Here is a 22,784-nt window from a genome sequence, read left to right on the forward strand (position 1 = left end):
AGGTCACGATCTCGCGGTCTGTGAGTTCGAGCCCCGCGTCAGGCTCTGGGCTGATGGCTCGGAGCCTGGAGCCTGTTTCCGATTCTGTGTCCCACTCTCTCTCTGCCCCTCCCCCGTTCATGCTCTATCTCTCTCTGTACCAAAAATAAATAAACGTTGAAAAAAAAAAAATTTAAAAAAAAAAAAATAAAAATAAAAGAGGTATCACCTTCTTTCTCTAGATTCTCCCTATTTCATCTACATTCTCTCTTGAATCCGAGCTTTGCAATGCAAGTTGCTTCGATAAATGGAACGTTAAGAGATGTGGCATAAACAGAAGGTTGGAAAGTCTGTGCTTGACCTCTAACTTTTCCATCACCAAAAAAACGGAACCCAGGTTAGCCTGCTGGATGAAAGACACACAGCCGATGCCCCAACTGCAAGATGAATATGAACTCCCCTCCACTTCCAGCAACAATCAGCGGGCAACCAGAGAATACATAAGTGAGGTGATATTCTTAAAGCGTGCAGTTCCAGCCAAGTCAACCCAGATCAAAAGAACTACTCAGCCTGAGAACTGTGAGAAATAATAAATGGTTGTTATTTTCAGCCATTAAGATTTGGGTGTTGTTTTCTTACACAGCAAAAGCAAACTGATACAAAGGCCCCATCCTCACACACTTTTTTTAAAGTTTGTTTATTTATTTTGAGAAGGAGGGAGAGAGAGAGAGAGAATGGAGGGGTGGGGAACGGGTAGAGAGACAAAGAGAGAGAGAATCCCAAGCAGGCTCTGCACTGTCAGCAAGGAGCCCAACTTGGGGTTTGATCCCACAAATTGTGAGATCATGACCTGAGCTGAAACCAAGACTTAGATGCTTAACCGATGGAACAACCAGGTACCTCAACACACTTCTGTTCTTTTCTAGATTCTCTCCCCCCAGATGACCTCATTCACTCCCAGGAGGTATTGAATAACTGAGGTCTTTATGCTGATAACTCAATTAACAATACTATTGTTGTTGTTTTTAATTTATATCCAAGTTAGTTAGCATATAGTGTAACAATGATTTCAGGAGTAGATTCTTTAATGCCCCTTACCCATTTAGCCCATCCCTCCTCCCACAACCCCTCCTGTAACCCTCTGTTTGTTCTCCAACAATACTGTTCTTAATTATACATGTATGCTCTCAGTTCACCAGTGCCACTTAAATGTCCCACAGGCATCTTGAAATTAAGTCTTGAAGTTCTCTCAGTTCTTCACATCTCAGTGAATGATGCCCACAGCACAAAAGAGAAATTGAGGGAGGGAGGTTTATGTGTCATCCAGGATGCTTACCCCTTTAAATTCCAGAATCACCAATCCTGTCCATTTTATTTTCACTTACATCCATTCAATTTTCAAAATCACCATAAACAATCCTTATAAACATCATTTATTTCCAAGACTACTGCATTAACCTTTCAATTGGTCTCCTAGCTTCTACCCCAACAACTTATAATTTATGATCCACTTAAAAGCCAAAGTGATCTTCTAAAAATAATCACGACTCACCTGCTTAAAACCCTAGATTTAGCAATAGATTCCCATTGCTAAAATTAAATCCAAACTCTTAATAGCTTTAAGGTCCTGTACAATCTGCCCTTGCTTATCAACCTCTTATCATAACTACTCCTCCCTTACACACTATGTTCCACACCAGTCTGCTTCTACTTTCTTGAATGTCATATTCTTTCCAACTTCAAAGCTAACTTCCCTATGTTCCTTCTACCGGGAATACGTTCTTCCAAATATCACCTGATTAGCGGATTCATGATCTTCAAATATCTTTCAGAAAGACCTCACATTTCCTCTCTATCACATTACCTGACAAAGGATTCATCACTATCAGATTCTTTTTTGATACTTTCTCCAAAAACTCGAAGGAAAATAGGTACTCAAATTTTTGCAAATAAAATGAGAAAAAGTAGAAAGAAGTAATAAATATTACCAAGAAGTACAATCTTAAAACTCCCAAAAGTTCACACTCCAACTCTAATCAATACATTTTGTTCTCCATCCTCTTAGGGTTCCTTCTGAGGCTGGGACTTAAACTCAAATGTCATCGCTTCTCAAAGAGACCTTCTTTAAACCCCTGTTTAAAATTGTGACCCACCCTCTAGAACTCTCAATCCACCTTTGCTCCTCCTTTACTCTGTAATTATCATGACTTTCTGATGAACTATTACCAACTACTTATTTACTTGGTAAAGACACTGCAAAAAGAGAAGTCCTTTCTTCTCTGCTATATTCCCAAAGCCTAGAACATAATACTTCGTGTATCTTTGTTGACTGCATACTGTGGAATACCATGTAACCATTGTTAAACTCCTTATATATTCATGTATAAGAAAATAAAAGGTCCAGGGGAGCCTGGTTCGCTCAGGGTTTTGAGTTCAAGTCCCATGCTGAGTGTAGATAATACTTAAAATTTTTTAAATCTTTGAAAAAAGAAAAAAAAAGGTCCAACATAAATTGCTTAAGTGTAAACATTAAATATAAGCCTACATGAGCATTAAAAATATTATACACTAAACTGTCAATTTTCTCTAAAGGATGTGAATACAAGGGACTTTAAAACAATATAAATCTACACTATGTTATAAACTATTTAAACATATCACATTGGTAATGAAGGGAAAAAGATTTTATAAACTTACCTAATAACATAGGTCCTAAAAGGGATAATGTGCTGCATGACAGCAGGGATATGTAGCCATATTCTAATCTATAAAGAAACATAAATATGACATTAATCTATAAAGAATGTGTGAAATACATGTCACTGTAATTAATTACAAACAAGAGCATTTAGTATTTTGCTGATGCTAAAACTACATACATTTTATATATTTTGAAAACAATAAACTAAGAAACAGGATTACACACATATCAGGTAAGTAACCTATATATATTTGTTACAGATATACATAAAATCATCCTAAAGACCATGACCTTTTTCTAGGGAGAATCACCTACCTACCCAAGTAATTTCATCTTACTACATGGTACTATATGCCTCTTTGTATGACAGCAACCTAAATACAATAGCACGAAGTTAGCTTTCTAGGGGTGCCTGGGTGGCTCAGGTCATGATGTCACAGTTTTTTAGTTTGAGCCCTGCGTCGGGCCCTGTGCTAGCAGCTCAGAGCCTGAAGCCTGCTTCAGATTCTGTGTCTCCCTCTCCCTCTGTCCATCCCCTGCTTGCACTCTGTCTCTCTCTGTCTCTCAAAAATAAATAAACGTTAAAAAATTATTTTAATAAATAAATTAGCTTTCTAATAAACTATCTTAGCTTTTAACAGAAAATCCATCCTTCCTTCTTGTCAATATCCATCTATGGGAAATACATTTTATAGTCACACATAATGATTATAACATTTAAGCTATTACTGTAGATACCCCAATCTAAGATATAATAAATTATAATTTATTTTCTTTTGTCTCCATGATATTCCAAACCATTTCTAAATATGCTTACCTTAGAACTTTATTCTAATAATGGTTCAAGTAGCATAAAAACAAAAATCCTAAGCAAATTACCTAACAACAAGCTATAATACTAAGCCTTAGCAAAGGCAAGGGACACAAATTAAAAACAAATTTGAAAATACAGAATATATGACTCCACTCTAATCAAAGACCATTATGTCAGTTCCATACTAAATGCTATACTGATGGTAAAAGGTTAAAATTTTTCCATCTAGGGGCACCTGGGGGGCTCAGTCAGTTAAGCATCTGACTCCTGATTTCAGCTCAGGTCATGAACTCATAGTTGTGAGATCAAGCCTGTATCAGTCTCCAAGTTCAATACGGAGCCTGCTTAAGATTCTCTCTCTCCCGAAGAGAAATAAAAGCAAAAATGAACTACTGGGACCTCATCAAGATAAAAAGCTTCTGCACAGCAAAAGAACCAATCAACACAACTAAAAGGCAACTGATGGAATGGGAGAAGATGTTTACAAATAACATATCGGATAAAGGGTCAGTATCCAAAATTTATAAAGAACTAACCAAACTCAACACCCAAAAAACAAATAATCCAGTGAAGAAATGGGCAGAAGACATGAATAGACAATTTTCCAAAGAAGACATCAAGATGGCAAACAGATACATGAAAAGATGCTCAACATCGCTCATCACCATGGAAATACAAATCAAAACCAGAAATGAGTTGCCACCTTACACAGGTCAGAATGGCTAAAATTAATAACTCAGGACACAACAGATGTTGGCAAGGAAGTGGAGAAGGGGTAACCTTACTGCACTGTTGGTGGGAATGCAAACTGGTGCAATCACTGTGGAAAACAGTGTGAAGGTTCCTCAAAAAATTAATGATAGAACTACCCTACAACCCAGCAATTGCACTACTAGGAATTTAACCAAAGGATACAAAAATGCTGATTCAAAGGGGCATATGCACCTCAATGTTTACACAAGTGCTATCGACAATAGGCAATTATGGAAAGAGCCCAAATGCCCAATTAAGAAGATGTGGTATATATACAATGGAATACTACTCAGCAATGCAAAAAGAATGAAATCTTGCCATTTGCAACAATGTGGATGGAACTGGAGGGTATTATGCTAAGCAAAATAAGTCAACGAAAGACAGATACCATGATCTCACCCATGTGGAATTTGAGAAACCTAACAGATGAACACAGGGGAAAGATGAAGCACTGAGTGCCAGATACAAGAGATGAATCACTGGGTTCTACTCCTGAAGCCAAGACTACACTGTATGTTAACTAACTTGAGAATTAAAATTAAAAAAAAAAAAAAAAAAAAAAAAGATTCTCTCTCTCTCTCCCTCTTCCTCTGTCTGTCCCCTGCTTGTGCTCTCGTTCTCAAAAAAATAATAATAATAATAATAAATAAAAATAAAAATCCCTTCTAAAACTAGGAGCAATCATGAATGTCTTTAATTCAAATTGACCTGAAGGTCCTGGATAGTACAAAAGTTAAGAAAGTAAATAAAAGTCCTAAGACTAAAACGAAAGAATTAAAACTAAGACTAACTTAACAAAATAGAAGAAAAACAAACAAAAAATTTGATTTACAATTGCACCAAAAACAATAAAATACCTAGGAATAAACTTAACCAAGGAGCTAAAAGACCTTTACTCTGAAACTACAAAACACTGATGATGGGGCATCTGAGTGGCTCAGTCAGTTTAGCATCTGACTTTGCTCAGGTCACGATCTCACAGTTCATGGGTTCAAGCCCCACAATGGGCTCTGTGCTGACAGCTCAGAGCCTGGAGACTGCTTCGGATTCAGTGTCTCCTTCTCTCTCTCTGCATGCTGTTCACGCTCTCTCTCTCCCTCTCACGAAACATTTTTTAGAAATTAAAAACAAAAAAACCAATGACAAAAAAATTGAAATGACACAAATAAAAAGATATTCCATGCTCACGGTAGGAAGAATGAATATTGTTGAAATGTTCATAGGCAATCCACAGATGCTGTTATACTAAAATAACAGCTACATTTTTCACAGAACAATAATAAATAATTCCAAAATTTGTATAGAACCACAAAAGACCCCAAATAGGCAAAGAAACCGTAAAAAAGAATAACAAAGCTAGAGGTGTCACAATCCCAGATATTAAAATACATTACAAAGTGTAGCAATCAAAACAGTATGACACTGGAACAAAAATACACACATAAATCAATGGAACAGAATTGAGAACCCAGAAAAATACCCACACTTATATGGTCAATTAATCCACAGCAAAAGAAGCAAAAACATACAATGAGGAAAAGTCCCTTCAATAAATGGTAATGGGGAAACTGACAGCTATATGCAAAAGAATGAAATTGGGCCACTTTCTTACACCATACACAAAAATAAATTCAAAATAGGTTAAAGACCTAAATGTGAGACCTGAAACCTTAAAGCTCCGAAAAAGAAAACATAGGCAGTAATCTCCTGAACACTGTTCTCAGCAACATTTTTCTGGATATGTTTCCTCAGGCAAAAAAAACCAAAAAATAAAAAATAAAAAACCACGATAGGAAAAATAAACTGCTGTCATTATACAAAAATAAGAAGCTTCTACAAAGTGAAGGAAACAATTCACAAAACTAAAGGGCAACCTACTGAATGGAAGAAGACATTTGTATATGATATACCTGATAAAGGGTTAAGGTCCAAAATATCTAAATAGCTCATACAACACAAAAAATAATCTGATTAAAAATGGGCAAAGGGGGCACCTGGGTGGCTCAGTTAGTTGAGTGTCCAACTTTGGCTCAGGTCATGATCTCATGGTTCATGAGTTCGAGCCCCATGTCGGACTCTATGCTGACAATTCAGAGCCTGGAGCCTGCTTTGGATTCTGTGACTCCTTCTCTCTCTGCCCCTACCCCACTCACTCTTTCTCTCTCAAAAATAAAATTTTAATTAAAAAAAAAAATTTTTTTTTTAAATGGGCAAAGGATCCGAACAGGCATTTCTCCAAAGAAGACCTACAGATGGCCAATAGCCACACGAAAAGAAGTTCAACATCGCTACTCGTCAGGGAAATGCAAATCAAAACCACGATGAGTTATCACCTCATACTTGTCAGAACAGCTAGAATCAAAAAGATAAATAACACTTGTGACAATGCGGAAAAAGATGAAACGTCATGCATTGTTGGTGGGAATGTAAATTGGTGCAGCCACCATGGAAAACAGTATAGGGGTTCCTCAAAGAATTAATTATACACACATATACATGTACATACCATGAAATATTACTCAGCAACAAAAAATAATGAGATCTTCCCATAAATAACATGAATGGATCTAGAACATTTTATGCTAAATGATAGAAGACAGAAAAACAAAAATATCTTATGATTTCACTTACATGTGAAATCTAAATATCAAAGTAAACCAACTAACAAAAACCAGGAACAGACCCATAAATAGAGAAATGATGGTTACCAGAGGGGAGAGTGTGGGAGGGTGGGTAAGAGGAGTGGTATATACAGGCTTCCACTTACAGAATGAGTAAGTCACAAGGATAAAAGGAACAGCATAGGGAATATAGTCAATGATATTATATGGCATTGTACGGCGACAGACGGTAGCTATACTTGTGGTGAGCATAGCGTAATATATGGACTTGTCAAATCACTATACTGTACACCTAAAAACTAATGTTACGTTGTATGTCAATTATAGTTCAATTAAAAATAATATTATTACTCTGAGATAATATGATTATGTGAACAGAACAATCCAAAACAACTTTCAGTAAGTGTTTTTAGAATTAAATGGTTTGTCAAGAATGCTGCATAGAAAGTTAATACAAGTAATTAATATACATACATATATACATGTACATACACAACCCATATTATATATAAACATATGTTTTCTGAATTACCAGGAACAAATACTAAATAAAGTTTTCAAAAATATTCTCCTTAAACAAGTATCAAAAAAATTTATGTCTACAAAAAAATCTAATAAAGGCATGTAACACCTTGGAGAAGTCTGGGAAGATGATGGAGTAGGAGGACTCTAAGATCATACAGCCTCACAGATACAACTAGATAACACAGCATATATAACCCAGAAAACAACCAAACACTGGGAGAACAAACTCCACAACTCAAGGTAGGGAAGAGACCAGGAAGGGCAAAGACATGGTCTTCGAGCTAACCATACTGGGGAAGGAGTCAGCACAGAGAAGGACAAAAAACTTTCACACATTTGCCTCTGAAAGGAAGAGAGGCTGAATTTTGGGGGTTCTTAAAACCAGGGTAACTTAATGCCTGGAATTTTAAAACTCAGTGGGCTCAGCTAAAGGAGAGCCCAAATGGCATTAGGAAGTAAAGTCCCCACCCTTAAAGAGACAGCATAACAAATAGCCCTGCAGATACAGCACAAAACTAGAAATTTGAAAGACACTGGAAACAGACAGGAGTGGGAGTGATCTGCTCATCTTGGAGCATGGCCAGAGAGACAGTCACCACAAGGAGACCCCTCCAGGAACAGAGGAGCTGGCAAGCACCATTTCCCTCCCCCCACCACCCAGCATACAGGCAGCTGCAGAAACCTGAAACGGGGCCAACAATCATTACCTAACTTACTTGCACCAAGCTGCCTACCACCACCCCACACCCCACATGTTGCTAGACCCACCCTTCCCCATCACATTCCCTTAGTCCCAGTGCTGTAGGCCTCTACCCCAACATACCAGTGCATGTATCTGGCCAACACATCTCCCAATCAGCTGCCCGTTTTGCAGAACCTCAGTTCAAGAGGTGGCTGCAGGGGCAAATGTCATTTCCCACACTTTATTAAAATGTGCCCAGCCCCTATTGAGGACCAAACATCACCACAATACACAAAGACAGCATCTGCTGATAACTGTACTGAAGGAAAAAGAGACCAAGACACAATAGGAGAGCACATGCAACACATATAGGACACACACCTAAAAGGACCAGGCCCTGGAGAATAGGGGACTCTGAACTGCACAGCACTGCAAAGCACTACAAGACCTCTTCTTCATAAGGCTGTTATCATGAAGAGCAAGATAAAGAACTGACATTGATAACACAGAAAAACAGATACAAGAGATGCGACAAAATGAAGAGACAGAAATATCTCCCAAATGTAATAACAGGACCAAACCACAGAAAGACCAAAGTGAAACAGACTTAAGAAATATGCCTGATACAGAATTTAAAGTAATGATCATAAAGATACTCACTGGACTTGAGAAAAGAGTGGAGGATATCAGTGAGATCCTTAACACAGAGATAAAAAAGAACCAATCAAGAGATCAAGATTAAATTACATTAAATTAAAAATACATTTGATGGAATAAACAGCAGGCTAGAGGAAGCAGAGGAATGAATTAATGACCTGGAAGACAGTAATGGGAAGTAACTAAGCTGAGCAAAAAAGAGGAAAGAAAATTATGAAAACTAAATAGACATAGGGAACGCAGTGACTCCATTAAGTGTTAATAGCATTTGAATTATAGGGATCTCAGAAGAATAAAGAGCAATGGGAGGGGCAGAAAACTCATTTAAAAAATAATAACTGCAAAATTCCCTAATCTGGGGAAGGAAACAGATATCCAAATCCAAGAGGCACAAATTCCCCCTAAAATTCAACCTAAAGATGTCCACACCAAGACACGTATTAATTAAAATGGCGAAAAGTAGCAATAAAGAAAAAATGTTTAAACCAGCAAAAGACAGTTACATACAAGGGAAACCCATAAGGTTATCACCAGATTTTTCAGCAGAAACTTTGTAGACAGGAAAGGAGTGACATGATATATTCAAAGTGCTCTGCTATTCAGAATAGGAGAGATAGTTTCTCTAAGAAAAAGTAAAGGGTTTTATGACCATTAAACCAGATCTACAAGAAAGGGGGCTCTTGGAGTAACAAGGAAAGACTGTGAGAGGATGAAAAGTAAAAACAAAAACAAACAAACACAAAAGCAATAAAAATAAGTATTTCCATAAAAACTGGTCAAGGGATTCATAAAATAAAAAGATGGAATATTTACATCATACACCTAAAACGTCGAGAGAAGAAGAGTAAAAACGGATTTAAACTTAAGCAGAAACTAATAGAATAACGTATGTTAACTAGACTGGGAACCTAAAATTTAAAAAAGTAATAATAATAAAACCATTAAAAAAATAAACTTGGGGCACCTGGTGGCTCAGTTAAGTGTCTGACTCTTGATTTCAGCTCAGGTCATGATCTCACAGTTGTGAGATCAAGCCCTGTGTCAGGCTCCACACTGGGTGTGGAGCTTGCTTAAGATTCTCTCTCTCCCTCTCCCTCTGCCCCACCCCTGCTTGCACATGTGCACACTCTCTCTCTAAAAAAATAAATTTAAGTGACCAGTAACTTATAGATTGCTGTACACAGATGTTATATACAAACTTAATGGGAACCACAAATCAAAAACCAGTAGTAAATATGTAAACAATAAAGTAAAAGGAATCCAGGTATATCACTAAAGCCAACAAACCAGAAAAGAGCACAAGGGAAGAAAGGATCAGAAAAAAACTAGAGACGGGTGTCTGGGTGGCTCAGATGGTTAAGTGTCCAACTTCAGCTTGGGTCATAATTTCACTGTTCGCAGGTTCAAGCCCTGCGTCAGGCTCTGTGCTGACAGCTCAGAGCCTGGAGCCTGTTTCAGATTCTGTCTCCTCCTCTGCACCTCCCCACCACCATGTACTCTGTCTCTCTCTCAAAAGTAAAGAAAAAAAATTTAGAAAGAAATAATCTACAGAAACCACAAAACAAGTAACAAAATGGCAATAAATACATACCTATCAATAATTACTTTGGGTTTTTTTGTTTTTTGTTTTTTGTTTTTAGCAGGGAAACCAAGTTTTATTCCTCACACCTGGACTGTCATTAGTGAACCCCTATGGAGAGTCTCAAGAGTATGAAGAATGTCATAAATTAGTGCAGGTGACCTGTATGCAAAATGGACAGAGGTGTGGAATTACTATAAAAAGAATATTTATCTAATAATTTAGATGTCTTGTTTGAGAATATGTTGGTACATATATATAGATAAATTGGCCAAACCTGAAAGCTTCAGTTCAGCTAATCATTAATTACTTTGAATGTAAATGGATTAAACACTCCAATCAAAAGACCAAACTGATGAAATAGACCAAAAAAAAAAAAAAAAAAGACCCATCTATATACAGACTATAAGAGATTCACTTCACACTGAAAGACACCTGGAGATTAAAAGTGAGAGGATGGAGAAACATTTATCATGCAAATGGATGTCAAAAGAAAGCTGAGGTAGAATACTCAGCAAAATAAGACTTTAAAACAAAGACTATAATGAGAGACCAAGACACTATATAATAATAAGGGGGACAATTCAACAAGAGGATATAACAATTGTAAATATTTATGCACCCAACCTTAAAGCGTTCAAATACATAAAACAGTTAATAACAAAGGAAACAACTGACAGTAATAGTAGTAGGGGACTTTAACAACCCCTTACTTACGTCAATAAATAGATCATCCAAAATAAACAAGCAAACAGTGGCAATGAATGACAAACTGGACATGGACTTCATAGACAAATTCAGAACATTCCACCCTAATACAGAATGAACACTATTTATAAGGGCACATGGAACATTCTCCAAAACAGATCACACATTAGGCCAAAAAAAATCTCAACAAATTCAAAACAATCAAAGTCATACCATGCATCTTTTCTAACAACAATGCTATGAAAACAGAAATCAACCACAAGAAAAAATCTGCAAAGATCACAAATAGAAGGAGTTTAAATAACACGCTACTAAATAACAGGTAAACCAAAAAATAACAAAAGAGATCATAAATTACACAGAAACAAATGAAAATGAAAACACAACAAAATCTTGAAGATGCAGCAAAAGTGGTTCTATGAGGGAAGTATAGAAGGGCAGCCGGCTGGCTCAGTTGGTGGAGCATGCGACTGCTGAGTTCTGGGTTGTGCACTCAAACCCCACGTTGGGTATAGAGATTACTTAAAAACAAAATATTTTAAAATAAAATAAAGTAAGAGGAAAGTATATAACAATACAGGCCTACCTCAAGAAGAAAGACTAATCTCAAACAACCTAACTTTACACCTAAAGAAACTAGAAAAACAGACAAAACTTAAACCCAGCCAAAAAAAAAGGAAATAATAAAGATCAGAGCAGAAATAAAGGATACACAAATTTAAAAAAGCAACAGAACAGATCAATGAAATGAAACCAGGAGCTGGTTCCTAGAGAAGATCAACAAAATTAATAAACCCCTAGGGAGACTCCTAAAAAAAAAGAGAGAGAAAACTCAAAGAAAAAAAAATCACTAATAAAAGAAGAGAAATAACAATGTTACAGAAATACAAACAACTGTATTTGTACAGTTTGTATAAAACTAAAGAAGGAATAAACAGAAAATTTTAAAAGACCATATACCAACAATGAAGTGAATCAGTAATCAAAAAACTCCCCAAAATCAAAAGTCCATGACCAGATGGCTTCACAAATGAATTCTATGAAACATTTAAATAAGAGTTAATACCTATTCTTCTGGAACTATTCCAAAAAATACAAGCGGGAGGAAAATCTCCAAACACATTCTATGACGCCAATATCACCCTGATACCAAAACCAGACAAAGACACCACCAAAAAAAAAGAGAATTATAGGCCAATCTCCCTCATGAATATAGATGCAAAAGTCCTCAAAATTATTGTCAAACCAAATAAATAATACAATAAAAAAATCATACATTGCAATCAAGTGTGATTTATTTCCAGGATGCAAGATGGTTCAATACTCATAAATCAATCAATCTGACACATGAAATCAATCAATGAGAAAGGATAAAAAACGTATCATTGTTAAATGGTTTCTCTGCTTCTATTGAAAATTACAACATTCATTCACAATAAAAAACTACAACAAAGCAGGTCTAGAGGGAATATATTATCAACATAATAAAGGTCTTATATGAAAACCTCAGAGCCAGGGCACCTGGGTGGCTCAGTTGGCTGAGCATCCGACATCAGCCCAGGTCAGGATCTCACAGTTTGTGAGCTGGAGCCCCACATCGGGCTTGCTGCTGTTAGTGCAGAGCCCACTTCAGATCTTCTGTTCCCCCCTCTCTCCTTCTCTGTCCTTTCCCTGTTCCTGCTTGTGCTCTTACTCTCAAAAATAAATAAAACATTTAAAAGAAATTAAACAAACAAGCCCAAAGCCAGCATCAGACTCAGTGGTGAAAAACAGAATTTTTCCCCTAAGGTCAGAAACAAGACAGGATGTCCATTTTCACTACGTTCATTCAACATAGTAGTAGAAATCCTAGCAACCAAGAGTGCTTGAGTGGCTCAGTCGGTTAAGCGTCCAACTCTTGATTTCGGCTCAGGTCACGATTTCAAGGTTCTTGAGTTCAGCACCAGGCTCTGTGCTAACAGCACGGAGCTGGCCTGAGAGTCTCTCTCCCCTCTCTCTCCCCCGCTTCCCTGCTCACACACACACTCTCTCTCTCTCAAACTAAACAAACATTAAAAAAGGAAGGGAGAAAGAAAGAAAGAAAGAAAGAAAGATAAGAAAGAAAAAGAAAGAAAGAAAGAAAGAAAGAAAGAAAGAAAGAAAGAAAGAAGAAAGAAAGAAAGGGAGAGAGAAAGAGAGAGAGAGAGAGAGAGAGAGAGAGAGAGAAAGAAAGAAAGAAAGAAAAGGAAAAGAAAGGCAGAAAGAAAAAGAAAGAAATCCTAGTAATCAGAGAAGAAAAAGAAAGGTACCCAAATTGGTTAAGGAGGTAGTAAAATTCTATTTGCAGATGACATGATACTACATATACAGAACCCTAAAGGCTCCACAAAAAGGTAACAGAACTGAACAAGAGTTCAATAAAATTGCAAGATACAAAATCAATGTACAGAAACTGACTACATTTATGTACACTAATAATGAAGCAGCAGAAAGAAAAATTAAGAGAAACAATCCCATCTACAGCTGCACCAAAATTAATAAAATACACATAGGAATAAACTTAACCTGAAGTGAAAGACCTATACTCCAAAAACTATAAAGCACGGATAAATTCAAGTTAACACAAAATAATGGAAAGACATTCCATGCTCATGGATTCATACTGCCCAAAGAAATCTACACATTTAATACAATTACTATCAAAACACCAATGGCATTTTTCACAGAACTAGAACAATTCCAAAATTTGTAGGCACCCACAAAACACCTCGAATAGCCAAAGCAATCTTGAAAAAGAAAGACAAATCTGGAGTTATCACAATTCCAGACTTCAAGTTGTATTACAAAGCAGTAGTAATCAAAACAATATAGTACTGGCACAAAAAGAAACCCACAAATCAATGGAATTGGATAGAAAGCCTAGAAATGAACCCACGATTATAGGGTCAATTAATCTTTGACAAACGAGGAATGAAGATACATTGGGGAAAAAACAGCTCTTCAACAAATGGTGTTGCAAAAACTGGGTAGCTACATGCAAAGGAATGAAACTGGACCACTTTCTTACATCATAAACAAAAATAAACCCGAAAAGGATTAAGGACCTAAATGTGATATCTGAAACCATAAAAATCCTATAAAAGACCACAGGCAGTAATTTCTCAGACATCGGCCATAGCAAAATTTTCCTAGATATGTCTCCTGAGTCAAAGGAAACCAAAGCAAAAATAAACTATTACAACTTCATCAAACTTCTTTGCTGTACAGCAAAGCAAACGTCTTTGCTGTACAGCAAAGAAACAATCAACAAAACTAAAAAAGGCAAACTTACTGAATGGGAAAAGATATCTGCAAATGACATATCTGATAAAGAGTTAATATCCAGGGGCACCTGGGTGGCTCAGTGGGTTAAGCATTTCAGCTCAGGTCATGATCTCAAGGTTCGTGGGTTCGAGCCCCACATCAGGCTCTGTGCTGACAGGTCAGAGCCTGAAGCCTGCTTTAGATTCTGTGTCTCCCTCTCTCTCTGCCCCTCCTCTGGTCTGTCTCTGTCTCTGTCTCTCTCAAAAATAAACATTAAAAAAAATTAAATTAAAAAGAGTTAATATCCAAAATATGTAAAGAACTTATGGGGCGCCTGGGTGGCTTAGTCAGTTAAGCATCCATCTTTGGCTCAGGTCATGATCTTTCAGTTCCCAAGTGCAAGCTCTGCATTGGGCTCTATGCTGACAGCTCAGAGCTGCAGTCTGCTTTGTGTTCTGTGTCTCCCTCTCTCTCTCTGCTCCTCCCCCACTTGCGCTCTGTCTCTCTCAAAAATAAAAAAACTTAAAAAAAAAAGAACTTATACAACTCAACACATACACACTACTGGGACCTCATTAAGATAAAAAGCTTCTGCACTGCAAAGGAAACAATCAACAAAACTAAAAGGCAACCAACGGAATGGGAAAAGATATTTGCAAATGACCTATCAGACAAAGGGCTAGTATCCAAAATCTATAAAGAACTCACCAAACTCCACACCCAAAAAACAGTCCAGTGAAAAAATAGGCAGAAAACATGAATAGACACTTCTCTAAAGAAGACATCCGGATGGCCAACAGGCACATGAAAAGATGCTCAACGTCACTCATCAGGGAGATTCAAATCAAAACCACAGAGATACCACCTCATGCCAGTCAGAGTGGCTAAAATGAACAAATCAGGAGACTACAGATGCTGGCCAAGATGTGGAGAAACGGGAACCCTCTTGTACTGTTGGTGGGAATGCAAATTGGTGCAGCCGCTCTGGAAAACAGTGTGGAGGTTCCTCAAAAAATTAAAAACAGATCTACCCTAGGACCCAGCAATAGCACTGCTAGGAATTTACCCAAGGGATACAGAAGTGCTGATGCGTAGGGGCACTTGTACCCTGATGTTTACAGCAGCACTTTCAACAACAGCCAAATTATGGAAAGAGCCTAAATGTCCATCAACTGATGAATGGATAAAGAAATTGTGGTTTTTATACACAATGGAATATTACTTGGCAATGAGAAAGAATGAAATATGGCCTTTTGTAGCAACGTGGATGGAAATGGAACGTGTTACGCTAAGTGAAATAAGTCATACAGAGAAAGACAGATACCATATGTTTTCACTCTTATGTGGATCCTGAGAAACTAAATAGAAGACCACAGGGGAGGGGAAATAAAAAAAAAAAAAAGTTAGAGAGGGAGAGAGCCAAAGCATAAGAGACTCTTAAAACCTGAGAATAAACTGAGGGTTGATGGGGAGTGGGAGGGAGGGGAGTGTGGTGCTGGGAATTGAGGAGGGCACCTATTGGGATGAGCACTGGGTGTTGTATGGAAACCACTTTGACAATAAATTTCATATTAAAAAAAAAAGTTACACAACTCAACACACACACACACACACACACACACACACACACACAATTAAAAATGAGCAGAAGAGGGACGCCTGGATGGTTTAGTTGGTTAAGCGTCTGATTCTGGGTTTCAGCTCAGGTCATCATCTCCTGGTTTGTGAGTTCAAGCCCCAGTTCATGAGTTCGAGCCCACACTGGGCTCAGTGCTAACAGCATGGAGCATGCTTGGGATTCTCTGTCTCCCTCTCTCTCTGTCCCTCCCCCCACCACACACGTGCATGTTTTCTCTCAAAATAAACTTAAAAAATAATAAAAAAAAAAAAATTGTTTAAAAAAGGCACATTAATACCTCCACACATAAATACAAAAAATTATGAGAGAAATTTAAAACATGCAAATAAAAACACATTTACCATATTTACAGATAAGGAGACTCAATACTGAAGAGATGACAGTTCTCTCCGAATGATGTATAGATTCATGGCAACCCAAAAGGTTTATGTGCAGAGCTTAGGTGCTGATTCCAAATGGAAAGGTCCATGAGGAGACAAAACACTCTTTAAGAATGACAGGGTATGGTAATGTAATGTACAGCATGGTGACTGTACTTAACAATACTGTATTGCATACTTGAAAGTAAGAATAGTTCTTAAAAGTTCTCAGGACAAGAAAAAAAAATTTGTTAACCATGAATGGTGTTGGATGTTAACTACTTATTGTAGCAAACATTTTGCAATATATACAAATTAATTATTACATTCTACACCTCAAACTAATATAATGCTATATGTCAATTACACCTAAAAAAAACAAAAACAAAAACAAAAACATAGAAGAATGACAGGAAAGTAGAATTTGCTTTACTAGATAGCAAGACTTATTATAAAGCTCCAGAAATTAAGATGATGTGATTAAGCAAAGAGACTAATGTAATATGCTAGAGATCCCAGACCCATAACACACCTAATTTATAACAAAAATTATACTGGGAAACAAAGAATAAAGGATGGTCTTTGTTGAATTGCTAGAACCAGTGTTTGTCTATAAGAAAATTAATCTTGACCACCCACACCATACACAAAAATCAACTCCAATTGAGCTGTAATCAAAATGTGAAAGAAAAACAATACAACTTCCAGAATATCAGAAAATAACTTCATGACCTTAGGGTGAGAAGACTTTTTCATCCACAAATGAAAACACAACCCTAACAAAAAAGCTTTGATAAATTACAAACCATTAAGATTGAGGAATAATAGCTCTTAACAGACACAGGGGAATGAAAAGCAAACCACAGACTGGAAGAAGATACTAGCAATATATGTATGTCAGACAAAGGATTTGCATATGAAACATAAGGAATCTTCACACATCTGTAAGGAAAAGCAGACAATGTGATTTTTTAAAACAAGTAAACGACGTGAAAAAGTACTTCTCATAAAATAACCAAACGGTGAATATGCCTATGAAACAGTATTGAATTTCATTATAGGCACACATTGGAGATACTGCAGGTTCAGTTCTAGACCACCACAATAAAGCTAATGTCACAATAAAGCAAGTCAAACTAATTTTTTAGTTTTCCAGTACATATAAAACTTGTGTATATACTATATTGTAGTCTATTAAATGTGAAAAAATATACCTAAAAAAATGTATAAACCTTAATTAAAATTCTTTGTTGTTAAAAAATACTAACCATCCTATGATGGTTAGTGATTTGTAATCGTTGATCACCATTACAAATATAAAAATAATGAAAAAGTTTAAAATGTTGTAAGAATTACAAGAATGACATAAAGTGAACCACTTATTGGAAAAAAGGCATCAATAGATTTGCTCAACACAGGTTGCCACAAACCATCCCTTTGTAAAACTCTCAGTATCTGGGAAGCTCAAAAAAAAGAAAGTTCAATAAAACAAAGTATCTCTGCTTCCACACTTACTGTGCTTCACAGTAACTGACATTTACAACACAATAATTATCTTCTTTACAAATGCAGAAAAATGTTATTAAGTCTTCTAATACAGAAGAAAGTCAGGCACACTGTAGTAGCACCCTAAGCAAACAATCTTGTAACTAAAAGTCTAAAATGCCAAAAATTGCCCAGTACAAAATCACAGGCAAGGAAAGTAAAATTAACATAAGACTTCTGTTCACAGAAGTAGTAAAGGTCTAAATTTACTTATTTAACTTAAATTAGTTACTTTATACAAATTCCATTTTTATTATAAGACCTTTTATAAAGGCTTCTGTACCCAATTTTTTTCAAAATATAACCCAAGGAAAAAAATTCTTGTACATGCAAGCCACTCAAAACCTGTTTTTCTGGACATAAAACTCATGTTATTAAAGCCATTAATTCCCAAGATTAAAACCAATTCCAAACAATACTTACATTAGATACAACTGTAATAAATGCATGTGCTATAAGAAATGGCAAAGTTTCAGGAGTTCCATATTCAAAGCAATCCTTCATGAGAGAAAGGCCATTTTTCCCACAAAACAAACATACATAACGAAGCAAATGCAATGGTACTTCTACATCCTGAGGGGGAAAAAAAAAATTTAAACTCATCAGGAATAATCTTCATTTTATTACCAAAATGGAAAAGATACTGACCAAATATAAAAATAAACTCAAAGACCTATATGAATAAAAAACTGAATTTTCCATAAACCTGAGAATAAGAAAAACATAAACACTTACATTCATATCACAGAATGCCCCTAATATGTTGCTTTCTTGGGTTGATATATCCTGATTTAAAAAAACAAAAACAAAGTAAACACAATTAGGTCACCCTACAAGATAATAATCTCTGAAGAAAAAAATACAATTTCTGCATCAAATATACTCAAAAAAAGACAATATTCTATAGATTGAGTTTACACAACATGAAACAGGTTTTTGCAATTGTTTCTCATCATGAATAATGATATTCCTAACTGAAGCTTATACGGTTCAGTTCTAATATGTATTTTAACTCTTCTGCAAAGAAATCTCTCTACACTATATACTATATATTGCCTTTTCAATAAAAAATGTCTCCATAAAGAATTGGGATAATTGTCACAAAAATAGATTATAACATTTTAAAACCACTTAATTTTTACCTAAAAATTCCACAATGTGCTTTGTATACATATGATTTAAACTACTTGATAGCATATTCATTCACTGTTGGCGAGAATATGAACAGGTATGACCTTGTTGGAGGGCAATTTGGCAATATCTACCAACATTTAAAATGCACATTCTCTTTAACCCAGCAATTCATCTTCTGGTTATTTATCCTAACAACTAATAAAAGCAGTGCTAGAAAAGTTTAATGATGCTTACCTGAAATTATTTATAATATCTCAAACTTAGAAACAACTTAAATATCCATCAACTGAATGGCTAAAATGTGATATAACCATCTAGGGTCTTATACAGCTTTCAAAAATAAGGTGAAATGCCACAAGGCATCTTTTTGGGACAATGGAACTGTTGTAAAAATGCAATGAGGTAATGGTAACACAATTCTGTAAACTTACTAAAACATGTTTAAATTATATATTTTAAGCAATTGATTTTTATGGTAAGTTATTCCTTTAAAAAGCTAAGGTGGGGGGCGCCTGGGTGGCTCAGTCGGTTGGGCTTCCAACTTCAGCTCAGGTCATGATCTCACGGTCTGTGAGTTCGAGCCTCACGTAAGGCTCTGTGCTGACAGCTCAGAACCTGGAGCCTGCTTCGGATTCTGTGTCTCACTCTCTCTCTGACCCTCCACCATTCATACTCTGTCTCTGTCTCAAAAATAAATAAACATTAAAAAAAAAAAAAAAAGCTAAGCTGGGTCCACATGTACAGGCATCGAAAGATACTGCCTTGTATTACATTTTTAAAACTTAGGATTTACGAACTTGATCTGATTTTCTTTACTTTCTATATGTCTGGAAATAATCTGAATTAATTTCCTAACAATGGTTTTTCTGAGATGATAGAGAAAGGAGAGGTTCAAGGCTCTTTTAAGTCTATATTTTGTATATTCTGTATTTTTTAGTCACAATGAAAATCTATCAGAAAGTTTAATACTTTCATCTGAAAAACAGTACCAAAGAAACCTGTCATTCATTGCTGTTACCTGCTTGCTTTATGTAAATTCCACTGCTGAAATGAAGTTCGAAAACAACTGATTGAGAGCATCACATAAAACTCTCAGAACATTTCCAACTAATCAAAAACTGTCCTAAGACAGGTCAAAACACCTGTCAAAGCGAGTATACTAAACTTAAATTTATTCCTGAGCTTCTACTAGCAGGGCCACAGGTAAAGCTTTAAATTATTCTCAACAAACCTTCTGTCTTCAACAAGTCCAGAATGTAAGAACACCTGTGGTATTAAAGATTCATGGGCCAGATCAACCATGCTGGAATATTAGACTGGAGTCAAGATTTCTAGTGCCTAACATGAACACAGCTAGAAAATGTCCTAACAGAATTCTATTCTGATGTGCAAAATGTCAGCTCTTGGACTTGGTTACTTCTATTTCCACTCCTCAAAAGAACTATTTTATCCTTTCTTGTTTCTACTCTTAATACATGAAGACATTATTCTAAGGTGTCTTTAAAATCTCATCTTTAGTAGTATATAAAGAGTTAACATAGACCTATAGGTAACAACATTATGAACAATACTAAGAAGCCTCCCTGAAATCCAAATCAACATCAATTTTGTTTCAAAGTTCTAATTTTAGGAGCCCCTGGGTGGCTTAGTCGGTTAAGTGTCCGACTTCAGCTGAGGTCACGATCTCATGGTCCATGGGTTCAAGCCCTGCATTGAGATCTGCAATGACAGTGCACAGCCTGCTTGGTATTCCTCTCTCTACCTCTCTCTCTGCCCCTCCCCAACTCACACTTTCTCTCTCAAAATAAATAAACTTAAAAAAAAAAAAAGTTCCAATTTTAAATTGATCTCTAAAAAGGCCTTAAGAAACCTATTAGTTTTTGTCTTTTTAGAAAATCTCTCATTTATTACATAAGATAAAGGCACTCTATTTCTAGAACTACAGAGAGGGACCTATTACTTTAAAAGAGAAAATAAAGAGAAATAAATGAGTAATCAGAAAGTAATTCCTTGGGGCACTTGGGTGGCTCAGTCGGCTGAGCGGCCGACTTCGGCTCAGGTCATATCTCGCGGTCCGTGAGTTCGAGCCCCGCGTCAGGCTCTGTGCTGACAGCTCAGAGCCTGGAGCCTGTTTCAGATTCTGTGTCTCCCTCTCTCTGACCCTCCTCCGTTCATGCTCTGTCTCTCTCTGTCTCAAAAATAAATAAACGTTAAAAAAAATTTTTTAAAAAGAAGAAAAAAAGAAAGTAATTCCACATCTAATTAAACAAGGGGGGAGCCTAGGTGGCTCGGTCAGGTAACCATCTGACACTTGACTTCGGCTTAGATCATGATCTCACAGTTCATGGGACTGAGCCACAGGTCAGGCTCTGAGCCAACAGTGGGAAGCCTGCTTGGAAGTCTCTCTCACTCTATCCCTCCCTACCACAAATGCACTCTCTCAAAATAAACATTAAGAAAAATAAAAATTAAATTAAAAACAAACAAACAAACAAATGCTCCATGACCAAACCACAAAAAACTGAAGGCCAGTGAATTAGGAATAGAATTTTTGCTTAAAAAGAAGTCATCAGCGTATCAAATAATCTGCTGTTATGGAAAATTAAGACTACCAATTCTGGAGAGCATACAGTTTACCACCAATGACTAGACCTAATCAAACAAAGCCATACTCTCAAACAGTTCTGCAAAACAGAGCACTCTGCTATGATGGAAATAGTGTCTACACTGTCCAATACACTAGCCACGAGCCCCATGTGACTACTGAGCTTTTAAAATATGTGAAGGAAGGAAGGAAGGAAGGAAGGAAGGAAGGAAGGAAGGAAGGAGGGAAAGAAAGAAAGAAAGAAAGAAAGAAAGAAAGAAAGAAAGAGTAAAAAGAAATATGGTTAGTGTGACTGAAGAACAAATTCAATTTATTTTAATTTTAGTTAACTTAAATAGCCAGATTTGTCTGTTCACCACCATATTGGGCAGTAGAGCTTTAAAGTAAAGAAGCTCAGGAGAGGACAGTGATAAAATGCAATCCAAGAAAGTCTCCATTGGCTTATAATTGCTTGCAAATGAACAAGCAGAGCTTCTATTCGCTTCTACAGAAGTAAGCCATCCACACAGATTGGTGACAAGGAAGATAATGAGTAGAAGACAAACAAGCTATTTGAGTTGTTTAGGATTGTTCCTTGAATGTGAGTACTGTAGATTATTCATCTTTGTATACACAATAAATAGTGCAGTTCCTAGAATAGATGGTCAATGTTTATTTTTTTAATGGTTTGAATAAGGTACATCTGTTTATCAAAATTAGAGACAAATCCAAGCGTCTGAATTCTATAAATATAAAACAAAAAAAAGTCATAAATCAGTATGGGATTTAGTTAGTGATGGTTGCACAACTGTAGGAATACACTACAACTTATTAAATTGTATACATTAAAAGGGTGAATTTAAAATACTTAATTTAATTTAATAAAGCATAAATTAAAAAGTCAGTGGAAAGTGGCAAGAGAAAACCCAACCAGATTCAGAAATCTGGAACATAGTGTATATATTTAAGTCTATCTAATCATATCTCACATATTTAACAAGGGCAGTGTTTCTCTTCTTTTCTCTAATTTTTATACTCATTTCACTTTACTTAGGAAAAAAACTTAGAACACTAGGGGAACACCTCACAGAATTACACATAATGATTCAGAATTAAGAAAAGAATGCAACAGCTCCTTGTCCCCATCCCCAAAAAGTTTAACCTCAATTAAATATACCTATTTCTAATTACTACATCTTTTAAAATATTATTGACTTTGATA

At 36.2% G+C, this 22,784-nt stretch overlaps 1 protein-coding gene across 1 annotated transcript in view; it reads right to left on the minus strand.

Moving 5' to 3' along the window:
* USP34 (ubiquitin specific peptidase 34) overlaps nt 1–22,784 on the minus strand; it is a 254,353-nt gene that overhangs the window by 171,594 nt on the left and 59,975 nt on the right. Inside the window, 3 exon segments of the mRNA XM_030311792.1 lie at nt 2,677–2,744; nt 18,268–18,417; nt 18,580–18,630. Of these exon segments, the coding sequence (XP_030167652.1) occupies nt 2,677–2,744; nt 18,268–18,417; nt 18,580–18,630 (269 nt within the window).

The sequence above is a fragment of the Lynx canadensis genome, chromosome A3 (genome assembly GCF_007474595.2).
Source record: "Lynx canadensis isolate LIC74 chromosome A3, mLynCan4.pri.v2, whole genome shotgun sequence".
NCBI lineage: Eukaryota > Metazoa > Chordata > Mammalia > Carnivora > Felidae > Lynx > Lynx canadensis.